The sequence below is a fragment of the Balaenoptera musculus genome, chromosome 13, assembly GCF_009873245.2.
Source record: "Balaenoptera musculus isolate JJ_BM4_2016_0621 chromosome 13, mBalMus1.pri.v3, whole genome shotgun sequence".
In the NCBI taxonomy this organism is placed as follows: domain Eukaryota; kingdom Metazoa; phylum Chordata; class Mammalia; order Artiodactyla; family Balaenopteridae; genus Balaenoptera; species Balaenoptera musculus.
This window is the reverse complement of record NC_045797.1, coordinates 10,770,112-10,785,470: the sequence shown is the minus strand read 5'-3', so window position 1 is coordinate 10,785,470 and position 15,359 is coordinate 10,770,112. Positions and strand designations below refer to the sequence as shown.

The following is a 15,359-nucleotide window of genomic DNA, read 5'->3' as shown; positions in this document are numbered from 1 at the left end:
AGAAAATAAAATATGGTAGAATTGGACATAGCCCAAATATACAATAAATATCCATTAATCCACACTGATATAAATAATAATTAATTGAATAGATAAATCATTAAATCATTGGAGGAGAAGGGACAGCTCTTGCTTCTAATAAAGGAATGTAGCAGGAATGAGAGAAATAGAATCCCCACTAGTAAACACCACAGTATTGATTATTTCCAGAAAGATACATAGATGATTACTAAAATAGTGGGTGAAAGTTTAAGGAAAAAAAATAGTATATTTGCATAACCAAATGTGAGTCTCCTCTTTGCTCTTGGTGACTGCATTCCCTTGAAGAAACCACTAACCATTTTGGTCCTCAGGTTGCCTCCTGAGGGACCCTTCTAGCTCTCACACAAAAAGGAAATGACTGCACCGCCCATGCAGTTATTAGAAATATAACTTCCTCTTCCTTTTCCTACTCATCACTTCCCCTTCTTTCTTTCCTTTCCATTCCCTACCCATAATAGGCTTCCCTAGGAAGAGAATTTAGGTGATCTCTTTGAGAGAAAGATGGAGAAAGTTAGAAGTGAGGGGAAAAGAGAAAATGCAACTCCTAGTATTGACTGGGTTTAAAGCAACTAGAGTAAGAGAGAGGAAAGCATCACAGAACAGCAACATTTCCTATGACCAGAAACAACAAAGGAGCACGGCACACAGGAGGCAGGCACAGGCAGCCTTGGATCTTCCTGCCTGTCCTGTTCCTGCCTCTGGGGTCTCTCAGACCACCACCTACCCCTTCCTCACACCATGTACAGCTACTGCGATGTGGAAGTCAGTCACTCTTTCCCCCTCGCTGAGTTGCAGGAGTTTAAGCCTTAGCTCTCACTGAGAAATGGGTATACGTTCCCCATTAAAGGAATTTCAAGCCCCAGTCAGCAGCGGAGCCTTACTTTTGCATAAGGTGGCCATTGTATAGGCAGCACCCAGTGCTCTGAAGACAAAAAGGCCCCTCCGCCAGGTTGCCCTGGTCTGCTGGTCATCTTCCCAGCCCAACCTGACCACAGGAATTAGAAGATGCAAGATCAATGCAAACCAGGAACTCAGGAAATTTGGTTTCTAATCCTGTTTCCTGTCTTTGATGATCTGTCTCTGGAATAAAGCTCTTGGCATTTCTGTACCATGAGATTTTTAGTAAAACATCTGCTCTTCAGGTTGCTGTATTGGCTTTTAAAAATGTAACAAACACAACCCAGCTGCTGTTACTCTCTGATTCCTGTCTCCACTCTGAAACTCTCAGAGAAGTACAAGCAAAGCAGACCAGATATTCTCTTTGGGTTCATCGACAATGGCATTTTCCAGCTCCTCTCTGGATCTACCAGACATCACTGGACCAAAGCTCTTGAGGACCTGTGACTGATGAGATTCTGGCAGCCTGACCTCCAGCACGTGCCATGTGTGTGCCATCCAATCACTGATACAGACAGCTCACATTTTCTACAGACAAGAACTCACGTGAGATTCCAAATGCCAACCAGGTGACCTGGGCAAAGAAACTGTTAGTCTAAAATTCTAACAAAATAACTGGCATCATATGTTAGAAAGATAGCCTTCAGAAGTAATATGATTTCATTATATTCTAAAGATCTAAAGAGCTTTAGAGTGTCTCTCTCTCTCTCACACGTGTGCATACACACACACACACACACACACACACACACACAGCAGTCAGGCTGCACTGACCACAACAATAAAAACTGTAGGTGACTGTTACTTTTCTAAACAGAAAGCTCTATAAAGTTACATCTCCAAAAACTTTATTTCCAGCCTCCACCAATTCTTCTCCAACCAGATCTCAAATTCTGAATAAGAAAAAAATAACTTTGGGTAGTTGTTTCCAAGTCAGTTGACTGCCCGTGAATTTTGAGGATGATTCGTGATATTCATTTACAAACCACTTCTCTTTCCCTTTTGACTCAGCCTTGCAGTGTGGAGGAAGGCAACATGAATCAGATTTTTAAAATCATTCTTTTCCAGGTGATTCCTACACACCCTGAAATGGGGGAACCACCAGTGCAGTAGAAGAATATTACAGGTGACGAGAGACAGACATGAATAAACTGGTCAACCAGAACAGTTTTCATCCCACCTGAATTATCATCCCTCTATCTGCCCAATTTTTGTTACCCACATTTGAAAATAAACAGTCATCTGTTAAACATATTGATTACTCAGGGGATACATTTTTCTCCCCTAGATTTTTCTCTATAAAATGAAGTCCTTAATAAAATATTCTCAAAGTGACAAGTCATTGTTTATTGTCTCCCCCCCGCTCCCCACTAATGGGGAAGTGATGTAGTGACCTTGATGAACAACGCTTGCAGCATGATTTTAGAAAGCTGGAGAAGTGGAGCTTCCAAGACAAGCCATGGGGCTGGGCTCCCTCCACACAGAAGGCCACCACCACACAGAAGGACATTTCCTGGCTCCATTTTAAGTTAAATTCTGGCTGCACCAAGGAGGGAAAGGCAGTATCAGATGATAGGTCTTTCGTGAGGACCTAGGGGTCTTGACTCTCTAACTCTGTGAACTTCTAGCCCTTAGAGCTCCCTCCAGGGTAAGAGGGAGATGGGCTATCTAACACGTGTGAGCTAAGTGTCTCCAAAGTAAAATGTGCATTTGAGGAAAATTAGAGAGTATTAATGAAAAACAAAAGAAAAGCAGACTTCTGGAGCCCACTCACATTTTTGCCTCTTGAAAAGATCCTGAACCAAATCACACGGTTATTTTTACAAGATCTTGGCATTCTAGATGAAATCACCCACCTTTGGACACTGTTCGAAGATAATTCTCCAGACTCCATTTGGGTCAGATGTTCAAATTGCTGACCAGGTCATTTTATTTCCAGATACACCAAATTAATGTAGGTAGACGTAAGCCAACATATAGCTGGCTGAACAAAAAGCTGAGCCAAAAATACAAACTTAAATGTAGAAGTCAAAATTCTTTTCTCTAAGCTTGTAGGTTCTGTCATAATTTAGTACTTATTTCATTATGCCTTGGGCTATAACTAGTGGACTTATCCCAAGGTAGGAGCACATCTTAATAATCTTTGTGGTCTTCCCATGCTTAGCCCTAGAAAACTGTATTGTTTAATGAATATTTAATTGAATTGACTATTAAAATGGTTACACTAATGGTAGTAACTCAGATAATTAACATGAGTGCAAGGTTTATCATTTCTTAAATGCTTTTTAAGAAACATATTCTATCTTATTTCATCCTTGTAACAAATTTGTATTGTACCTACTCTTATTATCCCAAATTTATGGATATAGAATTGGGATAATAAGGCTCAGAAGTGGTAAGGCATAATTGTCTGATTCTAAAACTCTTGTATTTCTTTGCCACGCCACACACCTAATGTGTTTTTTTTTTTCTGACCAGAAAACACACTTGTACGTGTGTAAAGTTTTTCTTTTCTCAAAATAAGAAAATAGTTCACACTTGTAAACTATTTGTTCTCTGGAAGAGAACAGTTTTAAGCAGAAAATAGTTCTGAATATTTAATAAGTACCAGAGAGCATCTAATATGATATGACATACTCCCAGATAAAAAGTGAGAAAGCTGGAGAAACAAAGTGTTAAAAAAAATGAGTGTGGACAAATGTGGACCTTGGGGAAGTACAATTTGGTTCAATATTTGTAGAGAACACTTTGGACGTAAAGTCGAAAAATTGCATTGTTAAGAATGTTCATTATGGCACTGTGTATAATCACCAAAAAACTAGGAGCATAGAATATTGGGGGTTCATATTCTTATTGACATAGAAAGAATGTCTATGTCATTCCTTATATTATTAGACAGAAATAGTGATTTTAAAAGACTATAATCTCCTTCTGTAATTTTGTTTCAACAAATGTATCAATGCCAAAACTATTACATGATTTTTGCTTTCTGATGCTATATTAGTTACCCATTGCAGTGCAACAAATTGTCTCCAAATTTAGCATCTTAAAACAAAAAACCTGTCATTATCTGACATGGTTTCTGAGGGTTTTTTGATCTGGGCATGTCTTGATTGGTGCTTCTGGCTCAGGCTCTGCCATGAGGTTGAAGTCAAGTTGTTGACTGCTCCAGGCCTTGCCATCTCTGGAGATGTGAGTAGGGCTAGAGGAAACACTTCAGTGTTCATTCATGTAGATTTGGAAGAAGTTTTGGTTCTTTGTCACATGGGCTGCTCATGACATGACTTCCTCCAGAGTCAGGGATCCAAGAAAGGGAGGGAGAAACTAAGGAGGAATCCACAGTAACTTTTATAATGCAATCTTAGAAGAGACATACCATCACTTATGCTGTATTCCACTGGTTCTACAGATGAACCCTAGTACAATGTAGAGGGGCTGTATAAAGATGTGACTGCCAGGAGGCTGGGATTATTGAAGGCCACCTTGGACCCTATCTATCACAGCCCATCCTCACCCTTCCCCAAGGCCCAAAAAACTCTCTCCCATCCCATTACCAGCATTGGCCCAAATTCCAGAAGCTCACCATCTACGTCCAGTTTAGGTGCAGATAAGTTTCCTCAGATGTCATTCCTCCAGAACAGTTCCTCTTGATTTGAAGGTTTTTAACTAAAGAAACAAGTTATTTGTCCCCTACATGGCCAACATACACTAGTGGGATAGGAATGGATTATACTCTTGCTCAGGAAAGAAGAAAATGGGAGGAATACAGGGGTCAGAAATCCACAGAAATTCTGAAATCCGGCTGAGCCATTGTCAGAAGTTCCTTGATTAGGATTCAGTCCTACCCATGCCCAAGAGTTTTTTTTTCTCCATGGCTCTTGGTCCACCTCTGGGCTCTTGGTTCTTCCCTCTGAGGCATCCTGCTATCATGAAAGGTACACATGTTTGTGATTGGGTCATTTCCTCAACCGGCTTCTGGCTTGAGGAATTTTGGTGGTTCAAAGCCACATTTTAGGGTTTTGTTAGATCAGAACCCAACTTTGAGGTGCCTAAATCTGTATTCGGTATCTATTGCCATGTAACAAATACCGCCCCCCGCCACATTTAGCAGATTAAAGCAAACACTCATTATTCAGACAGTTCCTGAAAGTCGGGAATCCAGAAGCAGGATGGTTCCGGTCTAGGGTCTGTCAAGGTTGCAGCAAGCTGTCTATGGCCCCAGTCCTTGCAGGGTCTGAAGGTCTGACTAGGGCTGAAGGATACGCTACCAAGATCACTCATGTCGGTGCTGCCAGGAGGCTTCAGTCCTTGCAGACTAATACCCCAATCTTCTGAAAGTTATCTGAAAATAACTTGCTGTTGCCCAATCTATACTTATTCTTCTTTTTAAAAATCATTTTTGTTTTTGATGTATATAACTATACATCACTGTATATAATTAGATTTGTTTCTGTACAAAATGTTCATGATTAGATTTATTTGTAATCTGAGAGTCTATGCTTTTATTAGGAGAATGGAAAACTCTTTCATTTCATATTATAGCCCAGTTTAAATCTAATCCCCTACCTTCTAGATGTGGAAGCTGGAGGGAGTCATGGTCCCCAAGGATGGAAATGTAACAGAAGATGCCCCTCCATGGTTTACTGTGGATTGAATTTAGGGATCATAATGGAAAAGTTGATTTCAAGGGATTACTAGACCAGTGCACTTCAAGTCAAATCATCAATCTTTGGGGGCCAGGGAACCAGGGAGAGGGGATTTGTACTTATACAAATTAGACAAGGGACAAAGGGGAAGTCACAATGAACAGGAAGAGATTTGGAGAAGCAATCCCTGGAGAAAGTCTCAAACCAGGGAGCAATTGGCAGTGGGAACTCTCTAAACAGCCCTTCAGCCTCGGTGTAGGAACATCTAAAGGAAAAGCACCAGAGGGTCTTAGAAGCCTCCAAGAACTTGCTTTCTGATGTGTCTTCTTTACTCTGTCTCTGAGTGCACAAACTTTTGGTCATGTATTTACCTTTGCTGCATCTTCTGTATTGATTTGCATAACAAGCATCCTGTGTTTTGTGCTCATGTTGACTTTTTTTTTTTGGAATACTCACAGCAGCTTTATTTTTAATAGCCCAAAACTGGAAATAACAAAAATGCCCATCAACGAATAAATGGATAAACAGATTCCAATATATCCATGCAATGGAATACTACTTGAAAGTGAAAAGAATGAACCACTGCTACATAAAGCAACAAGGATCAATTGCAAAAACATTAATCTGAGAAAAAGATGCCAGACACGGAAGAGTACATTCTATATGATTTCATTCTGATGATATTCAGTAATAGGCAAGATTAAAATCCAATCTATAGTGACAAAAAGCAGAACCACTGATACCTGGGGCTGGGAGTACTGGTGGGCATTGATTGGAAAGAGGGAATGTTTTTGGGTGATAGAAATGTTTTTTATCTAGATTGTGGTGGTCATTTCATGGTTAAATAAATTTGTCAAAACTCATTTAAGTGGATGCATTTTAATTATGTAAATTGTAATTTTTAATCTTTTTTCAGCTTTATTAAGGTATAATTAACAAAACTGTATACATTTAAGGTATACAACATGATGATTTCATATAAATATACATGGTGAAGTGATCACCACCACCAAGCTAATTACTTCACATAGTTGATTTTCTTTTTCTTTTCATCCCCTTAGCACTCTCCCTCGTGGTAGGCACCTGGTTTGTTCTCTGTATCTATGGGTCTGTTTCTATTTTGTTATGTTTATTTATTTGTTTTGTTTTCTAGACTCCACACATAAGTGAAGTCATATAGTATCTGTCTTTCTCTGACTTATTTTATTTAGCATAATACCCTCTAGGTTCATCCATGCTGTTGCAAATAGAAGGATTTCCTTCTTTTTATGACTGAATAATATTCCATTGTGTGTGTATATACATCACATCTTTTTTATCCTCTCATCTATTGATGGACACTTCGATTGTTTCCATATCTTGCCTATTAAAGTAATGCTACAGTGAACATAGGGGAGCATACATCTTCTCAAATTAGTGGAAGTGGAATTGATGGATTGTATGGTAATTCTCTTTTTAATTTTTTGAGGAACCTCCATACTGCTGTCCATAGTGGTTTTACCAGTTTACACTCCCGCCAACAGTGCTCAAGGGTTCCCTTTTCTCCACATCCTCTCCAACACTTGTTATTTGTGGTCTTTGATAATAGCCATTCTGACAGGTGTGAGGTATATCTCCTTGTGGTCTTGATTTGCATATCCCTGATGATTAGTGATGTTGAGCACCTTTTCATGTGTCTGTTGGCCATCTGTATGTCTTCTTTGGAAAATGTCTATTCAGGTCCTCTGCCCATTTTTTAATTGGGTTGTTTGTATGTTTGTTTGTTTTTGATGTTGGGTTGTATGCATTCTTTGTATATTTTGGATATTAACTCCTTATCAGATATATCATCTGCAAATATCTTCTCTCAGTAGACTGCCTTTTCACTTTTTTAAAATTTTTATTGGAGTATAGCTGCTTTACAATGTTGTGTTAGTTTCTACTGTACAGCAAGCCCAGAGATAAACCCACACACTTATGGTCACCAAATCTATGACAAAGGAGGCCAGAATACACAATGGAGCAAAGACAGCCTCTTCAATAAGTGGTGCTGGGAAAACTGGAGAGTTACATGTAAAAGAATGAAATTAGAACACTCCCTAATACCATACATAAAAATAAACTCAAAATGGATTAAAGACCTAAATGTAAGGCCAGACACTAAAACTCTTAGAGGAAAACATAGGCAGAACACTCTTTGACATAAATTGCAGCAAGATCTTTATTGACCCACCTCCTAGAGTAATGAGAATAAAAACAAAAATAAACAAATGGGACCTAATGAAACTTAAAAGCTTTTGCACAGCGAAGGAAACCATAAACAAGACAAAAAGACAACCCTCAGAATGGGAGAAAATATTTGCAAATGAAGCAACGGAAAAAGGCTTAATCTCCAAAATATACAAACAGCTCATGCAGCTCAATATCAAAATAACAAACAACCCCATCAAAAAATGGGCAGAAGACCTAAATAGATGTTTCTCCAAAGAAGACATAGAGATGGCCAACAAACATATGAAAAAATGTTCAACATCACTAATTATCAGAGAAATGCAAATCAAAACTACAATGAGGTATCACTTCACACCGGTCAGAATGGCCATCATCACAAAATCTACAAATAATAAATGCTGGAAAGGGTGTGGAGAAAAGGGAATCCTCCTACACTGTTGGTGGGAATGTAAATTGGTGCAGCCACTATGGAGAACAGTATGGACATTCCTTAAAAAACTAAAAATAGAACTACCATGTGACTCAGCAATCCCACTACTGGGCATATATCCTGAGAAAATCTCCCCTGGTGGTGCAGTGGTTAAGAATCCACCTGCCAATGCAAGGGACACAGGTTCGAGTCCTGGTCCGGGAAGATCCCACATGCTGTGGAGCAACTAAGCTCATGTGCCACAACTACTGAGCCTGCATGCCACAACTACTGAAGCCCATGCACCTAGAGCCTGTGCTCCGCAACAAGAGAAGCCACCATAATGAGAAGCTCATGCTCCGCAGAAAAGAATAGCCCCCGCTCGCCACAACTAGAGAAAGCCTGTGCACAGCAACAAAGATCCAATGCAGCCAAAAATAAATAAATAAGATAAATAAATTTTCAAAAAAGACATATGCACCCCAATATTCATTGCAGCACTATTTACAATAGCCAGGACATGGAAACAACATAAATGTCCATCAAGAGAGGAATGGATAAAGAAGATGTGGGGTATATAAACAATGGAATATTACTCAGCCATAAAAAGGAACGAAATTGGGTCATTTGTAGAGATGTGGATGAACATAGACACTGTCATACAGAGTGAAGTAAGTCAGAAAGAGAAAAACAAACATCGTATATTAACATATATGTGGAATCTGAAAAAGTTTATGTAGATGATCTTATTTACAAAGCAGAAATAGAGACACAGATGTAGAGAACAAACGTATGGATACCATGGGGGAAGGGGGGGTGGGATGAATTGGGAGATTGGGATTGTCATACATACACTATTGATACTATGTATAAAATAGATAACTATTGAGAGCATACTGTATAGCACAGAGAACTCTACTCAGTGCTCTGTGGTAACCTAAATGGGAAGGAAATCATGTTGACTTTTAATGTAATGAAACATATATTTTAACCTATGTTTTTCTCTAATGATCAAACAAAACAATGCCTTTTGCCTACCCTGCAATTAAAGTAAGAAATTGAGCATGTTTTTACTTTACTTTAGTTTTTTTTATCTTACCTTAAAATATCTTAGGAACCAATCTATTATAGACCCAATGACACAAAGGTTTTTTTTTAATTCATGGTTTTTTTCCAAAAACATTTTTTAGCTTATGTATTTAACTCTGGAACTAATTTTTTAAAACACATAATTATTGGTAGGCTGATTCACATGGACCACCAATCCTTTTATATCTTGACTTCCTTATTTTCAAGTTATTACTTTGGATTCTTTTTCATGTCCTATTGAGTAGGTCTTTGAATAATTTTTAAGGAAGGCCATGGGAGTGAAATTGCTTCTGATTCTTAGATTTCTGAAGATATCTTTCCACTGCTTGTACTCATGAATTAAATTTGGTTTGGAATGGTATGCTTAGATCATGAGTTTCCTCTTTAGAGGAGCAGGTCTTACTCCATTTGGAGCTGGTGAATAAAGATTTAAGTTAAGCTTGTTTTTTTCCATTTGTTGGTAAACTATTATTTTCTGTCTGGTTGCTTTAATGAAATTCTCTTTACTCTGGATTTGCAAGCTATATCCAGGTATGGTTTTTTTCCTATTAAAATCTTGATTTATTTTACACTAAGAAAAATATATTTCTTTTGTGTTGGTTATTATATTTCTGCTCCTTTTGTTCCAGCATTTTCAGGAATATTTCAGGAATATTTCTTATCCATGGGTTGTATTTCTATCATTTCCACTCTGTGTTGATTATCATCTCATGCCATTTCATCATTTTTTTAAAATTAATTAATTTATTTTTAGCTGCGTTGGGTCTTCATTGCTGCACGCAGGCTTTCCCTAGTTGCAGCAGGCGGGGGGCTAATCTTCACTGTGGTACACGGGCTTCTCATTGTGGTGGCTTCTCTTGTTGCAGAGCACGGGCTCTAGGCACGCGGGCTCAGTAGTTGTGGCTCACAGTCTCTAGAGCGCAGGCTCAGCAGATGTGGCACACGGGCTTAGTTGCTCCACGGCATGTGGGATCTTCCCAGACCAGGACTCAGACCCGTGTCCCCTGCATTGGCAGGCGGATTCTTAACCACTGCGTCACCAGGGAAGTCCCCATGCCATTTCATCTTTATCCTTTACTTCTACAGTCTTGGAAAGCTAGTTCATAGATTACATTTTCTCCATTGTTAGTCCTGCTTACAAGTGCATCTTTGCCTTTGATCACATCCTTCTCTTACTTTGGCTGGCTCCATGCTTGATAAGGGCAGGGAATGTGGAGAGACTTAAACCCACCTGGATGTGTCCTTGGCATCTGGCAGGGCCTCTCCTCAGACCTATAACTGGAGGATGGAGTGGTTTGCACAAACCTGGCCCAACTTCCAGCAGGTACTCATCAGTCTCTCTGTTTCACAAGGTGGATCTTGACCATTTCCGCTCCCAAGGCTCTTCTGCCTCAGAGCATTTCCGAAACCAATACCCATCCCCATGTGCCATTCATCCTCCTTCCGCTCTGTGTTGTACTGGGAGATGTGATCTTGGAATCAATATAAAAAGAGATGAACTGAAGGGGGAGAGTTTCATGGGACCCAATTCTGGTCCTCTTGGAACATAATTCCTTTGCAGAGGGGGAGCCGTGGTCTGATTTCAGATTATGGTAGCCCTGAGCTCCTGAGCCTGGGTAGAAAGTGGGATAAGTAAAGCCTTCTCTTGGGGTCTTGTTGTCTATTCCATGTTGGGGTTAGGAGATGAAACAGATATTGCTGGGGTGGGGGTGTTTCCTCAAACCAGCCCCACTGGTATAGTACTTGGTGCAAATTCCCTCTAGATTTCTTATCAATGCTGATAGGAGGTTTTATGATTTTGCAGAACGTCATGGGCATTTTAATAGGAAATAGAGTGCATCTCAGGCTAATTCAATGGTTAATTTTCACATGTGCCTGATGCACTTGCCCCCCACTCCCCCAAGAAAACAATGTATTCGTTATTACATACAGACAATGACTCTTCAATTCCAATAAGGGTTAAAAATTACCCCACTCATCAACTCCCACGGCAGCCAAACGACACTTGCAGGTAAAATTCTAAAAGATATCACACAAGAGATAATCACTAGCATCAGGGCCTCCAAAGCGAGCAAGGCTGTCATGCAAAATGGCTTGTAGGAATTCTAGCCATTTCCAGAAGCTTGTAATTACGCTGACTAATCCTGTATTACATTTAGTAGATAGTTCACCAGCAAGAATATGCCTTAAACACCAAAAGGAAAAACATAACACAATGTATCTTTACCTTATAATAAATCCGGGCCACCAAACCCCGCTGAAGAACCCTTTCACGAAAATTGACTGCTTTCAACAGAAAGGTGAGATTACCGACTGTGTCCATGTTAAACGCCAGGAAACTGAAGGAAAAACACAGTGACCATCATTATTATTTTGTCCTCACCAAAGAATTTCAATTTGAAAGAAATAGACAGGGTTTGTTTTTTCAAAAGGAATTTCCTCCTAATAGGTAAGTAGTGTAAGTACACGTAATCATCCCCTTGCATCTGTCACTTGCTGTATTTTGTGCCTCTTCTCACTATTTTTCGGATGAATGCTTGGATCTAATTATTCTATGTAGTCATCCTTGTGATATAAGGATAATTTGGTTTACTGCTTTTTCCACTTACTATTTTTTTAATCTTTTAAAGAATATTTTATATAGCTTTTTAAAAAAAATTTTATTGAAGTGTAGTTGATGTACAATAGTATATGTTTCAGGTGTACAATATAATGATTCACAATTTTTAAAGGTTATACTCCATTTAGTTATTATAAAATATTGGCTATATTCCCTGTGTTGTACAATATATCCTTGTAGCTTATTTTATACCCAATAATTTATACCACTTACTATTGTATTATAATAGTGTTTAATATTTTACATAGTTTTTCTTCATTAACAGCTATATAATTTTCATGAAGTAGGTTTATAATAATTTACTCAACATTGTTGGACGTTTGTTATAATACTGATTATAAATGAATAGTAGTAGTCAAATATATCTGTCACAAAGTACTTGGCAATGAATAATATTTCTCAAATATATTATGTATTTATTGCTAACTATTGCTGTGAATTATTCAATAATCTCAATAATTCTGTGATGTGGATACTACAATTAACCAATGTACAGTTGGAGAATCTGAGGCTCAGCACGATTCAGTAACCTGCTCAAGGTCACAGAGGCAGAACACGTTCAAGCTCAGTGCTGTCTCAGGGGATGCCCGTATTGAAGGGAAGAGGAGCCCCAGAGGGCAGTGAGAGGGGTGTGGATAAGCACAGGGTAGAGTGTGTCACAGAGATGGTGATTTTCTTCAGCAGGAAGTAATTTCCATCTTCCCCATCCGGCAAATGAGGAAACTGAGGCACATGGGAGTTAAGAGATTTAGGCACAAACAGACTCAAAACACCCAAGTCTCCCTCAAAAACACTTGGGGTTTTTCATCATGCAACTCTGCCTTTTGGGGTGATTTTGTCCCCCCAGCCCTCCATGAAACTTCTGTCTTTAGAACTTAGAATTAACTAAGGAGTTAATTCACAATTAACGTTTCCCATAGCTCAGCTACCCCTTTTCCCTCCCCTTCCCCCAGATCTTTGGGAAGTAAGTTATTATAAGACCCAAATAACTTAGGTTCTCTTTAATTAAAACTTAAAACCTACAAGTAGCTTGTTGTTGCTTAATCAGAAGCCACAAGAGAAATATTAAGAAGCAACTGATACAGTGCTTTTGAGAACTGATATACCACTGAATTAATAATCATCCTCCATTTAGACAAGTAAGATGGGAGGTTATTTACATGCCAGTTACATGGAAATTTAAATTATATCAATACTTATTCTGAGTCTAGTCTTTAGAAGATTGGGTTTCTGTTTCAATCTATTTCACAAAAGCTGTAAAGAACTTTCACATTCTACTGAAAAGCATGTTTTAGTCATTCCAGGGACTGTTACTATGGAACATGGCGACTGTGAATGTTGTTATTAGAAACTACCTTTCCTGGGATATTTATTGTAGAACGCTGTCCACCTGAGGTTGTGAACAGCATGCACCACAGGAAGTGGATCTCATCCACCCACTCTATCGTAGTCACCTACCAAGCATGGCTGTGCCACATGGCTCTAGGAGCTCACCCAGCATAGAAGATTAGGCAGAGTATCTTAAAAATAGGAAAATCACTAAGGGCAACCTCCTTGTATTTCACAAGAAGGTCAAAATGACTCTAAATTTAAATAAAATTTAAATTAAATTCAAATGTACATCATGAGTCATCAGGAAGATGCAAATGGAAACCACAATGAGGTAGCATAATAAATCCACCAGAATGACTAAAACTAAATACACTGACAACTGCAAATGTTGACAAGGATAAGGAGTAACCAGAACTCTCACACTTGTTGATGGACTGTAAAACTGTAAAACCACACTGGAAAAAGTTCTCAGTTTCTCATAAAACTAAATACACATAACCTATGACTCAGCAATTCCATTCCTACTATTTGCCTTAGAGAAATAAAAACACATTCATGAAAACACTTGTATACAAATGTTCACAGAAGTTCTGCTCAGAGGAGTGAAAACCTGTTAATATCCGAGGTGTCTATCTGTCACGAGAATGGAAAACTATACAATTATATGCCAATAAAATGGACAACCTAGAAGAAATGGAAAAAGTACTAGAAACGTATACTCTTTCAAGACCGAATGAAGAAGAAATAGAAAATATGAACAGACTAATTACCAGTAATAAAATTGAATCAGTAAAAAAACCAAACAAACTAAAAAAACTCCCAACAAACAAAAGTCAGGACCAGATGGCTTCACAGGTGAATTCTACCAAAAATTTAAAGAATAACTAACACCTATCTTTCTCAAACTACCCCAAAATATCAAGAGAAAGGAACACTTCTGAACTCATTATATGAGGCCAGCATCACCCTGATACAAAAACCAGTAAAGATATTAGACAAGGGGAGACCTTCAAGGTGGTGGAGGAGTAAGACGTGGAGATCACCTTACTCCCCAAAAACACATCAGAAATACATCTACATGTGGAACAACTCCTACAGAACACCTACTGAATGCTGTCAGAAGACCTCAGACTTCCCAAAAAGATATATATATTTTTTTCCTTTTTCTCTTTTTGTGAGTGTGTATGTGTATGCTTCTTTGTGTAATTTTGTCTGTATAGCTTTGCTTTTACCATTTGTCCTAGGGATCTGTCTGTCAGGGGATTTTTTTTGTTTTTTTTGTTTTTTAGTATACTTTTTAGCACTTGTTATCATTGGCGGATTTATTTTTTGGTTTTGGTGCTATCTTTCTTTCTTTCTTTTCCTCCCTGCCTTCCATCCTTCCTTCCTTCCTTTCTTTTATCTCCCTTTTCTTCTGAGCCGTGTGGCTAACAGGGTCTTGGTGCCCTGGCCAGGTGTCAGGCCTGTGCCTCAGAGGTGGGAGAGCCAAGTACACGACACTGGTCCACAAGAGACCTCCTGGCTCCACATAATATCAAAAGGCAAAAGCTCTCCCAGAGATCTCCATCTCAACGCTGAGACCCAGCTCCACTCAAAGAGCAGCAAGGTACAGTGCTGGACACCCTATGCCAAACAACTAGCAAGACAGGAAAACAACCCCACCCACTAGCAGAGAGGCTGCCCAAAATCATAATCAGGTCACAGGCACCGCGAAACACACCATCAGACGCAGTCCTGCCCACCAGAAAGACAAGATCCAGCCTCATCCACCAGAACACAGGCACAAGTCCCCTCCACCAGGAAGCCTATACAACCCACTGAACCAACCTTAGCCACTAGGGGCAGACAGCAAAAACGATGGGAACTACGAACCTGCAGGCTGTGAAAAGGAGACCCCAAACACAGTAAGCTAAGCAAAATGAGAAGACAGGGAAACACACAGCAGATGAAGGAGCAAGGTAAAAACCCACAGACCAGACAAATGAAGAGGAAATAGGCAGTCTACCTGAAAAAGAATTCAGAGTAATGATAGTGAAGATGATCCAAAATCTTGTAAATAGAATGGAGAAAATACAAGAAACGTTTAACAAGGACCTAGAAGAACTAAAGAGCA

General features: G+C 39.1%; 1 protein-coding gene across 1 annotated transcript in view; it reads right to left on the bottom strand.

Annotated features, from left to right (window-relative positions):
* ACOXL (acyl-CoA oxidase like) overlaps positions 1-15,359 on the bottom strand; it is a 317,745-nt gene that overhangs the window by 100,033 nt on the left and 202,353 nt on the right. The window contains 1 exon segment of the mRNA XM_036873780.1: positions 11,522-11,633. Coding sequence (XP_036729675.1) covers positions 11,522-11,633 — 112 coding nt within the window.